The sequence below is a fragment of the Eptatretus burgeri genome, chromosome 7 (genome assembly GCF_056783735.1).
Source record: "Eptatretus burgeri isolate ZD-2024b chromosome 7, Ebu_testis_v1, whole genome shotgun sequence".
NCBI classification, from domain to species: domain Eukaryota; kingdom Metazoa; phylum Chordata; class Myxini; order Myxiniformes; family Myxinidae; genus Eptatretus; species Eptatretus burgeri.
Genome location: NC_140967.1, coordinates 68,078,275 through 68,094,618, shown reverse-complemented (window position 1 = coordinate 68,094,618; position 16,344 = coordinate 68,078,275). Strand labels below are relative to the sequence as shown.

The window sequence follows — 16,344 nt, the reverse complement described above, 5'->3', positions numbered from 1 at the left end:
CAGGCGAGCCAAACTGCCTCAACACGGATTCAATGGCCATGTCAAACTCTTCAGTGTGTGCTCAATCTCCACTCTTGCCTCTGAAACAATGCACCTTATACCTCCACTCTGATCAAGGCTCTCCCAAAATGCCAAGCCAACTCCTCCTTCTTCTTTTACATGCGCAACCACTCCTGTGCACTCCTTTTTTTTGGCCTCTCCAAATGCACCACTATAATCCTCTTAAAAATGCGCAGCCTACCCTTTTTACTCCACTTTCATCTGTCCTATTTTATTCTCTCCCTCTGGGCGTGACCTGCTCCCACGAAACCCAGAAAGGCGGGCTTATGCCTGCTCGGCTAGCTTCTGACGTCACGCCCATCAATCGTCCTTCGGGGGCATGACTTCGCTTGTTGTAAACCTTTGAAGGTGGGCTTTCTGCCCGTTTGTTGTTGTTTCAGGGACGCGTTCCCAACCTTAATTGCCAATCTTGGAATATAAAAACATCAGGAAAAATCACCGAGGGCAATCACATACTGGGGAACATATTCTTACTCCCCAAGCTAATTAACAACGCACCACCCCTCGTGTGGTGACATGTAACACTTAAGCTCACAGATTCCCTACTTACTACATCGAGAAGCTTTCTACTCATCTACGGATCAAGCAACTCTACACAATGATATTCTCCCTATTAGATTCTTCCATCTACCCCCACAATTGTAACCATATATATTTGAGGTGACTACCTCATGAAGCTGGTTGAGAGAATGCCAAGAGTGTGCAAAGCTGTCATCAAGGCAAAGGGTGGCTACTTTGAAGAATCTAAAATATAAAATATACTTTGATTTGTTTAACACTTTTTTTGGTTACTACAGAATTCAATATGTGATATTTCATAGTTTTGATGTCTTCACTATTATTCTACAATGTAGAAAATGGTATAAAACAAAAATCAAGAAAAAGCCTTTAACGAGTCAGTATTTCCAAACTTTTGACTGGTACTGTATATGAAGGAGTCGTCCAAGTGAGTGTGGAACCATAGGATGTAAATTGATGATGTTTCAGTTGAAAATTGATGATTGTAGTTGTTTGCCCTTGAGTTGACCTTTGACCTTTTAATCTCAAAAATACTTGGTTTCCCAATTTAGTAATGCACGATGCAATTGCTGTTTAATTTTCAAGTCAATCGGATAAAAAAATGACTTAGAAATTTGACCTCAAGATGACCTTTGAGCTCAAAAACAATTGAGACAATCTCGGTTGAGACTACCTCTACAACTCAGTAAAGTTTCATGACAATCAGGTTAGAATTGCGACCTGCAGGCGATTGACAAACAGAAGGACAGAATAACAAAATCGACTTGAAAAATCTTTGATTTTGCAAATAAAAACTAGTGAATGCTTATACATGCGGTGAATAGCAAAACTGCAAAACTGCAATAGCAAAACCTCACCTGTGAATGAGTTTACATGTGGAGAGAAGCAGCTTTGTATGGGTGGAAACTCAAAATCACAATGGTATTGAGATATTATCGAAACAGCAAATGGTAAAACTACTAATGCCTAACCTGTGAATGTGTTTACATGCGGAGAGAGCAGTTTCATACAGGTGGAAACTCAAAATCATAATTGTATTAGGAGATTTAAGAAACCTCCCACCCACATTAAGAGACACGCTGGGACCCCAAAAGGTTCCAAAGAAAGCTTGGCAGGGCTAGCCCCAAAACTGAAGGAGTAGTTTGGGGACAGACAGACAGACAGACAGTCCTGCTTTGCAATACAGATTCCACACCCCTTGACCAATCTCCACCAAATTTTGCATACGTGCTGGGATCACCTAGGATCAGGTCAAAGGCAACAACAACCCCCCCCCCCCCCACAGTGAAATTCTCTGTGTGTACATCTGAAAATAAGAAAAACACAGCTGGCCCAATCTCCACCAGATTTTGCATATGCACTGGGGGTACCCAGGGTCAGGTCAGGGGCACAAAACCTCTCCCCCACTCCCCCACAAGGGAATTATCTGCATGTATGTATGTTTGAATGTCTGAAAATTAAGAAACTGACCTCAAACAAGGAAATGATGCCATTTGGCCCATCATTGCCATGGTGCATTATTTCGCTAATGTTTTTCTACAGCTATAAACATCAATATTCCTGTTGGTTTCCTAAAGTCTAAATAATCCAATTGTGATCGGGTGACCCAGCTTCTTAGGGATATGATGGAATCAACAAGAATGAGCATGTAGGGAGGGAGAAGAAAAAAAAAAAGGTAAGGAGTGTTTGTAAGGAAGGGAGGGTGGATGAGTTTGATGTATGGTTGCGAAAAAAAGAATACCTTGCTGATATGAAATTCAAGGCGGCGAATGAAGCGCTCTGTAGATTTAATTTGCTGCAAGAGGAAAAACAGAGAAAGGGAAAATATTTAAACTGGGTAACATGCCAAATAAAAGGTTAGTTGATATCCATCACGTGCTTTCACCAGACAACTTTGAAACACTTTTCCATCCATAAATCAAGAAAAGGTGAAACAATGTCTCATGCTTTGTAAAAATTTACAGCAAAGCTATATCTAGATCCACGAAATGACCATGCTTACCTTGTCCAAATCGTACAAAAATCCCTGGACAGCGGGAAGGAAGGAAAATATCCATATTAACAACTTGCATACATTCATACGTTTTACAACAACATATTTGACAACTGCATTGAACATACAAGCTGCCAAACTGAGCACCGAAAAAAGAGTTTTTAACCACTCCAAGCTTGGCGACATCAGACTCGATTGACCCTTTTACAATGGCAGCCAAGCCCAGTGGAATGCTCGTGGGAATCTGAGTGTGCTTTCCTTGGAATCAGGGACCCAGCCCTGGTGCAGCAGAGGACTTATTCTGCTTCACCCTCAAATATCCCAGAGGAATCTCACAGCTCAAAGCATCATCCAAAATGCACTACATTTGATTTCCCTCGTGTTTTGTTTCATCATTAAACAGCTTTATCACAATTCCATTTTTCACAAAGTGATCCTCCACTTCCATGAGTGCACTGCTAGAATAATATTTTTTTCATGACCTTGACAGAAAGTGACTGTCATACTAACCAAGCGGGAATTTCTCTTCATGATCTTCTGCTGACCCGAGAGGTTCTCCAGCTCAGAATGATGCATTCTCAAGAAATCACTGGAAAACAAATCAGGCCAAGTGGTTCAGTTGGCTTACATGTCCACTTGTTGCAAGGCACTTCCACTCAATTGTTTTGTCTTCAATAATAATGATGATGAGCACATTGGTATTCATATTACTATTATCAGACAAACACCACAAAATCCATAAACCACAGGTTTCTAACTATATTTTACTGAAAATAATTTTTATGGTACACAGCAGAGAATGTAAATGCAATTTTGCTGAAAAGATCTAAGAAATGCACATCAATCTTGGCAGAACACCAAGTGAAGACATTAGACAAACGCACAGCTAAATGAGAGTCCGAACCATTTTGAGGAATGGAAAGGAATATGGGAACAAAGGTTAGCCTGGCCAACACCAAAGCAACAAAAGTGGGGAGGAAAGGTAAACAAGGCTCTGAAAGGATACCGCATTGTGCGTAGGCAAACAGGATGAAAAATGGAAGGTCTGGAGGAGACTGTTTAGCTTGTCACAAATCTAAAACATACTTCAAGAGATAGAACGCGGTTAATAAAACAAGATTTCCGATAATCCCTGAATGGAAAACTGCATTCCAAAAAGCAAGAATCAATCACCAGCACTTGAAAGAAATGGCACAGTTGCAAACTTACAAATTAAAGTTTGAAATCTGCTAAAATAACATATCAGAGTACTGTACTTTACAAAATCACTCCAGATGAAAGTAAAAAGGATAGCAACTATAATTGCTGAAAAAGGGACAACAATATTCTAATAAAGAATTTGTCAATCCAATGGAAAGAAGCAAAAGCAAAAAGAAAGCTTAACGTGCAGCTGAGATGTTTTTTTGTATACGTCGTCGAGGTTCGTGGAACAGCCAGAACATAGAATGGATCAAGACTTAACAGAACAAAAGGAACAGTAGAAAGGGGGGGGGGGGTGGGGGAGCACATCAACAGCATGGTTGAGGGACAAAATATAAGGAGACTTGGACCAATAAGGGATGTGGGGAGCAACGAGGGCTGGGGAAGGACGCAAGAGGTGGACAAGATGGATACAGAAGCAAACTCTCAAGGAGGAAAGAGGAAATGAGTGGAAGGATGAATTACTGATCCAACATCCATGTGCAGCAGACCCTGAACTGGATAACAGCAAAAAAATATGCAAAACAGCTTCAGAGTGACTTGAACACCCACCTTAGGCCTGCCTTGAATGCAGTGTACACAGCATCGACCCTATTAGGTTGGGGGAGCCGTGGACTGCTGCTTGTTGTTCGGCCACCGGATGCAAACATCCTGCTTGCTCCACGGGCTGTTCCTCGGCCTTTTGAGAGAACTGTCTGGCCAGCTGATGTCGGAACGATGACAAGCCTGTAAAGAAGTTGCCAATTTGGACGAGCAGTTGTATCACCAGGGGTGTTGCCAAAGATATTGTACTACAACTGTTCACATTATGACAAGGTCCAACAGGAAAAACGAAAACAACAGGGAAAACGAAAAAAAAAAGCTGTAGCACTTCAGTCAGCGATCAATTTCCAAAATAGAATATGGGAAGTTTGTACGGTCAGGTTAATAAAAAAATTTGGAAAGGGGCCATTTTCACATTACATGCACAAAGATGGGGGAAGGATTAAATTGAGAAAAAGTTCATAAGAAGGAAGAGAAGGCAGAGAAAGGGGAAGCAAAAGTTTTTTTGTAAAGGAGGGGAATCTAAGCAGAAAGGTATGGTGAAGAAATACTGCAGGAGCAGGAGGAGTGGAAGGGTGGGGAATGTCTGAGACATACCAGGAAGAAGGGAATGCAGTCAGAAGCTTCACTGTTTTTTTTATGCAATGTGCAGATGGCCCCTTTCATCTGGGTTATTTGATCTGAGTTGCATCTACTAATTAATATCTCTCTCAAAATTAGCTCTAACATGTACAGTCGACTCTTGATAATTCAAGCAGATATATTCCAGGGATCATACTGTATAAATGGTCACAAATTCAAATTGGTGATCTTAGTTTACATTATATATTTTTTGTTCCTTTCCCCCAACTCAGAAGATGGAGCATACCTTTTATTTGTACCACAAAACTCGCAGCAATTAACCATAATCTATAGTCCAAACAGTACTACGAGATGTTTGTCTGTCTGTCTGAGTCACCATTGTTCCCAGAGATGGTCAAACAGATCTTCGTCAAACTTTCAGAGGTTCATCAGTAAGTACTGGGGAGTATTTTTGAAAGAAAAATATATAAATAAATAAATTGATAAACTTAAATATATACACTACCGGTCAAAAGTTTTAGAACACCCACATTTTTTCAGTTTTTACTGAAATTTAAGCAGTTCAATGTTTCAATGCACTCGGAATTAAAGCACAGAACAAATAAACAATTGCTGATAAAAAAAAAAATCGTGGAATTGTTTTGTTGAACAAAATTTTATCTAAATTTTTGACTCATCAAAGTAGCCACCTCTTGCAGATATACCAGCCGAACATACGCGTGGCATTCTTTCCACAATGGAAATCAAATATTGTTCGGAAAGTTCTTCCCAACTCTGTTGCAGAAGTTCCCACAAATGTGTTGCACTTGTAGGTTGCTTTGTTTTTACCCTTCTGTCCAGTTCATCCCAAACCAGCTTGATGGGGTTTAAATCTGGAGACTGTGCTGGCCATTCCATGATTTGAAGCCGACCATCTTGTTCTCTTCTTCTAAGGTAGTTCTGACATAGCCTGGAGGTATGTTTTGGGTCGTTATCTTGCTGGAGGATGAACCCGACCAACTAGGCGTAGACCAGAGGGTATTGCATGGCATTGTAAAATGCTGCGGTAGTCCTTTTGATTCAGGGTGCCAGTCACTCTGTGCAAGTCGCCGACTCTGGATCCAGCAAAAGAAAAGAGCCCACATACACACATATTCATATACATAAATATATATATATAAATATATTTACATAAATATATATATATATATATATATATATATATATATATATATATATATATATATATATATACAATATACATATATATTGTTACGGCTGTGGAAATTCGCAGAGCACCATATAGGTCCTTATATCAGTTATGTCGATAAGTCTGTGTTCAGATAGATTTCCCCACTGATGTTTAATGGGCAATTATTCGTGTGCCGAGCTGTGATCTTTGAGTTAACCGTTTTTACTTTTGCTATCGTTATTTTGGACCAACCGCATTTCAACCACCACAACCACCTTCTCCACAACCACCTTCAGAACAACCACCTTCTCAACAACCACCTTAACCACAACCACCCAACCACACCACCCTCACGACCACCAGAAAACGCCAGCCACGCCACCATTACAACAACCACCATAACCACCACCGCGTTTCCACCTCGGCACACGGTTGCGGGAAGCCTAGCATTCGTGGGGGGAGAACGGACGACAGCCTCACCCCTCCCCCAACGACAAATCCTGCGAGAGGAACGTGAAGCAACGACGCCCTAGAAAAGGCAAAGAAAGGCCCCGATCGAAGAGAAAAAACGCCCTGCTTCTGGAAGTTTCCCGTGCGTGCTGGAACAAGGGGCGGGAGAGATCGAGGCAGGCGGGGTTCGAGATAAAAGGGCGCGCTGAACGCAAGGTTGCAGTTGTTGTGTGTGGAGGAGAGGGAAAAGAGTTGTGTCAGAGTTGTGGGCAGTGTGTGGAGCCGCGGTAGGGAGCTGGAGAGAGCGGAGTGCAGCGGAGCCAAGGCGCGCGGCCTGCCGTACCGTGCGTCGCTGGAGAGGGGACGTCGAGGGTCACCCGAGCGAGTCACCACGAGGGTGAAGGTAACCAGCCCGGCCTCTCAGAGCCTTTGCGGTCTACACGGCTCCGTGCTTATAAAGACCCCAAGAGGTCCAGTCTACCCCCTTGTCTTTGATGGGGTTTTTCCTTTGTTTCTTTGCATGAACGTTGTGGCGCCATGTCCGTAAGTAAACCTGTTGTTAAGTGCATTGTGTACATAATAGATAGACGGTAGTAGCTCTTTTGCATGCGTGCTTTTGTTTTGCCTTTTTCGATTGCAAACTGCATGCGTGTCTTGCCTTGCATAATTGCATACCTGCATGACTGCATCACTGTTTACGTGTGCTTTGTAAATAAATGTGCTTGTTCAAATGTTCACTCGTTTGTTGCGTTCTTTCCCTAATTGAACTGCCATATTGCACTCGGAATATAGTTGGTTGTTAAATAACCGATAATAGAATCGGGTCCAACGGAGCCTTGCGATAAAACCCCGCTCGGTTATCCCAAAACGGAGCGAGCTGCTTAAGCGGCTCGTTTCAAGCGGGCCCCGTTGAGGTACAGTCTCTCGGTAGTTTGTCTGCGCGATTAATTAGGTATATCGACAATTCGGCGATTGACCCTGTAGCGTGTGGGTAGAGTGTTGACTAGGCTGTGGTGTGCTCAAAACACACCCGTAGCGGGATTCTGGCACTTGATCCGGAAGGCTGCGACGAGATTGTCTGTTCGGTGGGCGAGACGGCCGCCATTGGCTAAACGCGGTCGCTCGCACACCGGCGGGCAGAAATCTACAACAATATATATATATATATATATATATATATATATATATATATATATATATATATATATATATATATATATATATATATATATATATTCAGTTCAACTTTCGCGACTGCCTCCTACCTGGTCTTGCATCCTCGGCTCTTTCCGTACTTTGTCCCTCCCTCCCTCCTCCAAGTTTCTGCAGGGTGGACACGTTCCACTAGAAACCTCTTCTGGTAAAACTCCCAAAATCCAGAATCACTGCTCGCCTCCAATCATTTGTTCTTTTCACCCCATCTTCAGCACCAACTTCCACATTCTCTTCAATCTCATTCCTCCCTTCAGGTCATAAAGACAGCTGTTCACCATCTCAGATCATCCTCCATCCAAAACCATGATCTTTTCTACTCCCATGAATCCCCCTGCCCCCAGGCCCTCCTCTTTTCTTCCTTAGAGTTCACTTCCATCTTGTCCACCCCACACGTCCTCTCCTACCCCTCATTCTTCCCATCATTTATTTGTCCAAGTCTTCCTCTATTTTGTATCTCAACCCTGGTTCTTATGAGTCTCCACCCCTCTCTTTCTAATGTTCCTTTTGTTCTGTTGCATCCTGATCTATTCTGTGTTCTAGCTATTCCATGAGCCTTGACTTTGGATTTAAAAAAAATGAGTAAAATAAATGTTCCACAGCAAACACAATAGCTTTCCCCTGGACCACAAAACAGGTGTATTTGAATTGGTAATTACAGTCAACAAAGCACCTTATTAGCACCAACATCAACAGTCAAAGCCAAATAATCTAGATTCTTGCAGAATGCACACACAATACAATGTACATATTCTTCTTCTCCTTCTCATCCCTAGATAAGAGGTGAGGGTGCAATTGTAGCAAGGTTCTGTCTTGCCTTGACCATGATACTTTTCCACTTCCCTTTGTCCTCAGCCAACTCTCCATTGTCCAACTACCCCTACCTTATTGATGTCCCTCCTCACACAATCTCCCCAGCTCAACTGTGATATACCTATTTTCCTCCCATTTTGCTTCCTCAACCTATCTGCTCTCTTTGCCATTCTCACTTCCCCATTCTTCACCAAGTGACCAGTCCACTTCAGCCGGCTTTTTATCAATCTCCCCATCAAGCTTACTTGCACACCAATCTCCTCCCTCAGTTCATCCATCCGCCTTCTGTCCACCCTCTTCACTCCTGAAATCCTCCTGACCCAGTTTTCTCACAAACCAACAGCCTCTGTTGTTGTTGTCTCTCTGTCAGTGCCACTGTACCCAGACCATAAAGATAGGCGGACATCACGCAAGACACCAAAACTTTCCTTTTCAATTGCCTTGACGTCTTTCTGTCTGTCATCAATCCCTCCACCCTCATCCACGCATTCGCGCACACACACATGTAGCCTACTCCGCACATCTGACACCGAACTACCATATCCCCAGTCAGTGATCGCCCCAGATACTCAAACCTATTTCCATGTCTGATCTACATCCCCTCTAAGCTGATATTAATTTAGTTTCTCTGCTGTCTGATCCATATCACCTCAGTCTTCTCCATACTCATCTTCAATCCATGCTTCCCGAATGCTTTCTTCCACTCCCCCCTCCTACGTGTACCGCTTACCCTCTGCCACAACAGCCAGATGATCTGCATACAACATCCTCCCCAGAATACATTTCATTTTTACCCTCATGCTTTGCAGCTCCATCACCATGGTAAACACGAGTGGGCTGACAGCGCTTCCCAACCTCAAACCGATGTTTACACTGAACTCCTCCGACATCCTAGCACCAACCAAAACTCTTCCCTTTGTTCCCTTGTATACGAAACAACAAACGCGATACTCTTTGCAATACAGCTTGACCTTGTTCTACTAACAGAAATGTCACTTTAGCTCATGTATGTAAAAACACAAGGGTTATGTAGCACTTGCTTAAAACCAACCATTCAGTTTATCAACATGTTACCAACATCAGTGCATCGATTCATAGCAACCAGCAAGCACATCCTGCAATTAATAAAAACAATCAAATGCACAAATCAGTCGTGATTCAAAGAAAAGATGGGCATAGAAGTCTGCAAAAGGAAGTTATCACAATGGGGTGATAGTCTCACACAAACCTCCCGTGGAAGAAACTACAATCATGTGCTTACCTGTCACTGAAGCTCGCCATGGACTGGCACCTCACCACAGCAGCTCGTCTTGTTGGCTGTACCCGGAGAGTCACCGACATTTCTGATTTGCTCCAGCCAAAACCTGAAAACAAATTGCAATGTTAAAAAGCAGGAAATGCCTGAAAAAAAAAACCCAGCTGTTATATGCTACTCAAAATGGCGCAGGGCTGAATTTCCAAATGTAGCTCTATCTTCAAACAAACAGCATGAGGGTAGGACAAGGGTGCACAGACAAACCAAATACCATGCCAATGCAGATTAAATGTGCAATAAATAAACTACATCAGGATGAGAACACAATAACATAAGCTGCACATGACAATATGATGACAGGAAATCATGTTAAATTGCAAGGTCCAGAGTTGTGGGGTTCATGAACAACAGCGCCGACGGTTACGGCAACCAAAGGTCGGGCTGATCGGTGTGAAGCCAGAACAAAAAACAGTCAAAAGTAAACTTTGGCATGAATCAACCATTGGAATTATTCCAGGGATGGAAAGACAATCAGGTGTGGTGTGACCACTCAAGGCCCTTGTGCAGCTGCAGGCATAGTAATGGGAAAAAAGTGAACCATCAACCAATTGCTTGGCCCAGGGTTTGCCCAAGATGTTCCCTTTCCAGAAACATGTTCTCTCAGCCTTTGTTTTAGTGTGCTAGTGAGCACATACTTTCCATCTTGGTCTGAGCAGAGGGTTGGGACACTCAGCCCGGGAATGGCAGATTAAACTGGGGCGATCGTTTTTCCTTTACAGCGTTTGCTTTGTTTCCAGTCACAAAAAGCGGCTGTTGTATCAAAGTTCCTGCTTGTGTGAACTCAATAAAGCATCAAAAACTGGAAGGCCACAAGCATACAGCACATTGATGATAATCACTGCATCCTCCAGTTGGGAATCGACTTGAGACTATCGATTATATTTGGAACAATATGGGCAGTTATTCAACCTTCAGTGGATCCAACCAGATATTAATGCCTTTGATGAAGTTTAAATGGAAGGATCACTGAAGGTTAATTCCTCCCATTGTCCGATCTACAACAGCTGCTGTTGTATTGGTGCAGCTAGCGTTGACAGAACATCAGAATCTGAGAGGGCCAACACCCACCGCTCCTCAAAAAAGAAAAATCTACCTTAAATGCACTTCAACTCTACATTATAAAGAGGAAATCATTCTTTTGTTACAGCAGAATAGAATGAGAAAGCAATAATAATTAGACAGCCAAAAAATTCGAGCTAAAATGATGGCAAAAAACAATGAAGCATAAAGAATATAAATTATTAATAATATAATCATAATATTAAAAAAATTAACAAAAAAAACGTTCAATGATCACGTGCGGTGAAGAGGGGGGTGACGACTTTGCCCATACCAACTTGGTATGGTTGGGAAAGCGAAAGATGTTCAAGTAGCCAGTACGGTAGATGTTTTTCAATCGAGTTATGTATGTATGTATGTATGTATGTATGTATGTATGTATGTATGTATGTATATATATATATATGTATATATATATATATATATATATATGTATATATATATATATATTTTAGCATCATGGCAAGCATAGCTATGAAGCCAGAAAATATAAGAAGCCATCAGATGTGCACTTGCTTTGGCCTTCAGTGAAAAGATACCACATTCTGTAAAGCTGGAATGCTGCCTTACATGCAAAAACAAACAATTCAAAGCAGTCAATGTGAAACAAAGGTTTTCAGATTTGGTCCTACTTTGCTCTTCTGCAATGATAAAGGGAAACAAAGACGACGCTTATTTTGCAAGCAAGCCTGAATGATATGATCAAAACTCAAGAGAATTTGTGTGAAGAGTTAACAAAAAAAAAAACTGCGTGGGGGGGGTAAATACCACCAATATAACAACAAAAGTTTATTAGTCTCTGTTAAAGCAAACACCAGGACAGAGGGAATTAACACCAAAACAAAAACCAAAATAAATAAATAAAACGATAGCGCAAAACATTTTCTCAGAGCTATTATTTACCCAAACAATAGGAGACATACTGAAAAGTGAGATAAAAGACATAATATGCAACTCTTCACAACTGCCAACAACTGTAAAGATAATTTTTGTCAGTAACCAGAACATTATTTACAGACAGGGGTATAGCAGTGAGAGCAAATACAGTGATACGAGCTCAGAGGCAGGAGCACACACTTGAAGGTAGAGTGGTATCATGAAAGCAATGTTATTTATACTGCAGAGCTTGAAGGAGTGGTAGCACAGAAAGATGGGATCGGATCCGTGGAACCAGCCCAGAGCCTACAATTTGACAGGTTCGCAAGATAATTTTTCGAGTCATTTTAACATGGAACACGAAAGTCAATATCTTATCGCGCATCAAGTTGTCACGTCAACAAGTATACAGTATTGTTATATTGTTGAACGTTCATTGCCAAAGCAGAGTCGTTTCAAGTTTAAACCAAACGCAAATGTTATGAATAAGCTTCAAAATCGTCATCACCATCATCATCATCGACGGTCATCACCATCAAAACCACTTCACAAATAATGATAACTATGAATCATGAACAAAAGAAAAACAAAAATAACATACTTGCTTTGAGAAGTCAACACCTGTCGTCAAGTCACCAGGTTAATTTATTGAGTGCTGCTGCAAGCAACTGCTCGCCCCCCTTTGAGTCATCAGTGCCTTCGTCTCTCGCCCGATAGGAGGGACAGGAAGGAAATGACCAAATTCTCAGCACCAGTGGAAACCAGGGGAAGCATTAAAGTCACCATCCCATAAACTGGCCAGACATTGGCCTGGTATCACCTGAGTGCACTTACATTCCCCAAAAAGTGGACTCAAGCCTTATTAGAGGAAAATATACTGCTCAGCTGAACAAATGGGGTTTTAGTAGTTTTAACCATTGTGGATACAAAGGAAATGCCTACATGTTTTTGCTACAAATTCTCAATTGCCTTAATCATAAATTTGGATTTGTTTGAAGCATTGTTCCTTAAATATTAAATACAAAATAAAAAAAATGTTTTGAAATATTCACAACCTTGCAAGTGCACACTTTTAGAGATTGGCTGTCTGGTTGTTGTTGCCGCTCCTGAAAGCAAACTAAAAGGAAGAAAAATGAAAGATTCTTTGAGACGAAGAAGCAAAGGTAATCCTAAAGCATCCAAACTCTCTTGAGAATGCAAAAATATGTATTATCGAAGACGAATATGAAAGTCCATCAAAAATGACGGATTGGAATTATTTTATTCTAAATATTCAAGGAAACTGGAAGATATGATGTTTCAATTTGTAACAAGGAAAAAAAAAAAGTGTTATTTTAAAACACTACATGAACAAATGTGACCCTAATTTCTTTATCATCTGGGACATTTCATTTTGATGGTACAGCCTCGTGAGCATGCCAAAGTCTGAAGCCTTGGCCGAGAGTAAGGTGCTTTTATCTCCTTTATTACCTCACCTGGAATGTAGTTCCAGGGAGCTTATGGGATGGTGCATCGTCCATCCATCTGTCTGTCCACAAATAGTTGTAACTTCTCTGAAACTACACACACAATTCCGATGAAACTTGACCGCCACCTTGACGTGACGTCACGCTTGACGTGATGTACTAAAGTTTGTTCATGGCATTAAAAAAAAAAAAAATCCATAGGTATTTACTTTCTTCTCCGTTACATATTTTGTGGGTCATCTACGCCTATCAGTGGTTCCCTGGTTATCTTATGTCCGCTACCAGGTGAGTGCCAGGGGTATTGCCCCTATGTTTTATGAGACATCCTACAGACATAAATGAACACTCGTTTTACTACGCATGCGTCTCATCACATGCAGTGAATTACACCTCCCCGTGCCTTGTATTTATTGTTATTTCAGAAAACGCTTCTGTACACCACCCATAAGGTCCAGTTGCAAGTCACCATCTATAATTCCAAAGGAAGTGATGTAACTACTCTTTTATGAAAAATGGTTTTCAAGTTCTTTTTTTGCCTTGGAAAATAGACCATAGTGAACACACTGTCATGTTAAAAGACTGGCCTTTAAAACCCTTATTAAATCATCTTTATTAAGGGGGACAGACAAATACACAAACACACATTGTGTTTTCTATTGGTACATTAGAAAATAATCTCATCTAAACCCCCAAGGAACAAGCCTAAATGGCTACATTGATGCTTGGCAGTCACTATTGCATTAAAACCGCAAAGATCACCATCAGCATTAACCCCTGCTTTAAGTACGATGATGCAGACAGTGGAAAAATCCAGCAGCAATCTTCGTGGTATTACAAACAATACGAACCATAACCATTTAACCAGTGAAATTAGTTTGAAGCATATGAACGCAAGCGTGTACTTGCCACATCTTTGAGCACTGAGTGACTATCACAAGCACACATTCAGGTAGGCAGTAATCACAAAGACAGAAATTGTTTATTTGCCGATTTGAATGAGAGTGAATGTGCAAAAAGGTGATATTCGAGGGCAGGTCATGTCGAATAACAACCATTAGATGACATAATGACCGAGTGACTCGTTTTCAAGTACGGTATTGTCATGGCCTCTTTAATGTTCAAGCCTGGATATAGATGGGACGTGATCAGTAACCTCAACCAAGTGGTGTAACATCCCCTCCAAAAGGAAGGAGTATTCTACACTGCAAGGATTTACCAGATACATAAGGATAGCTTTTAATCTATAGCAAGGTATGAGTGGAAGTTGCTTTATTTTCACTTCAAACACGTGGAATGTCATATTTGAAACAAAATTCAGAAAATTCTACCCCTGCACTCAACTTTTGAAGAAAATAAACACATCAAACAAAAGTAAACATACACACAATTTCTTTAAATCTTTAAAATGTGAAAATCTGTTTCCTTTCTTTGAGCAAAATACATCAAAGGTCCTTGCAATCCACATTTCAGTTATCTCACTGATGATGAAAAAGGTTTTTTGGTTTTTTTTAATGTGGTTTTCATTTTAAAAAGTAAAACAGAGGTGAAACCAATTTTTTTTTTTAATCTTCCAAATAATTCGTATCAAGAGACCCATCTCTATTTTGACATGTTTATTTTTCTTGACAACTGGAGATTTGAACTATGGTAATTAAGATGCATCTGTTCTATTATGGGCCATAAATAATCCATTGGATTTAGGACATTTCAGTTCATCATACATGAGCAGTAATATAAGCTCAATAGACCAGAAATGGAGAATATGTACAAGTTGGAGAGCTCGGGTAATCTTTTCCTGACATAATGCATCAATGCCAAGAAAACCCGTCGATTTGAAAACACATGCGATACAGTTCCTGATCTTTTTCTTGTTGAACAACAATGAAATGCAGAGTGGTAAAAAGCCACTCATTAAATGCTTCCAAGCTAAAGTGAGACTGCTGAATACAGATAAATAGGGATGAAACATTTCCATTGGTGAATTAATGTGGAAAATAAAATGTCCAGTGTCAAACTTGTAAGCGCATTTCCATCAGAACATGTTCTTCTACAATAAAATGTGTTCAATCACCAGGCAATGGGTGATAGATAAGTTTCTATGTCCACGTGTGTCCAAACAAAAATAAGTACCCCACATCCATTGCCTTGACCTCAGGATGAAGTTTTCTAGGCCAGGTGTTCATAATATATCGTTGAATACAAACTGGATGACAAAGTCTGCATTTTCCAAAAAAGTATTTGCCAACTCCAGCTTCCAAGTTAGCTAAAAAAGATTGGAAATTAAATAAACTGTAGCCACAGGATTGCATGCAATGTCTCTTTTGACAGAAGTAGAGTCCAATCACAAATAAAAACATAAATTTAAATCCTACATATGTGTATAGAATATGATCACATTTTTTGCACATTTATAACGAGCACACAATTTTGATTTCTCGAGGCGGTTGCAAATGGAGGAACAAAATTGAGATGAAGTCAAACCCATGCATAATAACATCAGTAAAATGACCACACTGTGGTCACAACCTGCGAAAGACATATATACACTGATGAGCCAAAACATTTTGATTTCTGACAGGTGAAGTGAATAACATTGATATATATATATATATATATATATATATATATATATATATATATATATATATATATATATATATATATATATATATATATATATATATATATCTTCTTCTTTCGGCTGCTCCCGTTAAGGGTCGCAACAGCAGATCATCCGTATGATCCGCATAGTGATTTGGCACGTTTTACGCCGGATGCCCTTCCTGACGCAACCCTGGTCGCCTCTTACGACACAGGGATATGGTACACCTATTTTAACCGGGGTATACACCGGCCCAGTACACTGGTACTCATTTCGCCAACCTCGGAAGGATGACAGGCTGAGTCAACCCCCTAGTGTATTAATTCAGTGGCCCAACGGGGCTTGAACTCAGGACCTTTTGGATCCCAAGCCGTTGCCCTAACCACTGCGCCAACACCAGGCTCTATATATATATATATATATATATATATATATATATATATATATATATATATATATATACATATATATACATATACATAT

General features: G+C 40.6%; 1 protein-coding gene across 9 annotated transcripts in view; it reads right to left on the bottom strand.

The window, feature by feature from the left end:
- Positions 1 to 16,344, bottom strand: part of RIPOR1 (RHO family interacting cell polarization regulator 1) — a 195,355-nt gene that overhangs the window by 88,424 nt on the left and 90,587 nt on the right. For 8 of the 9 annotated variants that reach the window (XM_085888902.1, XM_085888901.1, XM_085888906.1 and 5 more), the window contains 5 exons: positions 9,805 to 9,907; positions 4,325 to 4,498; positions 3,083 to 3,161; positions 2,582 to 2,605; positions 2,321 to 2,374 (listed from right to left, as the gene is read on the bottom strand). In XM_085888902.1, the coding sequence (XP_085745028.1) occupies positions 2,321 to 2,374; positions 2,582 to 2,605; positions 3,083 to 3,161; positions 4,325 to 4,498; positions 9,805 to 9,907 (434 nt within the window). Of the gene's footprint in view, positions 1 to 2,320; positions 2,375 to 2,581; positions 2,606 to 3,082; positions 3,162 to 4,324; positions 4,499 to 9,804; positions 9,908 to 12,394; positions 12,480 to 16,344 lie in introns of those variants that run through there. The other variant, XM_085888905.1, reaches the window with a different exon arrangement.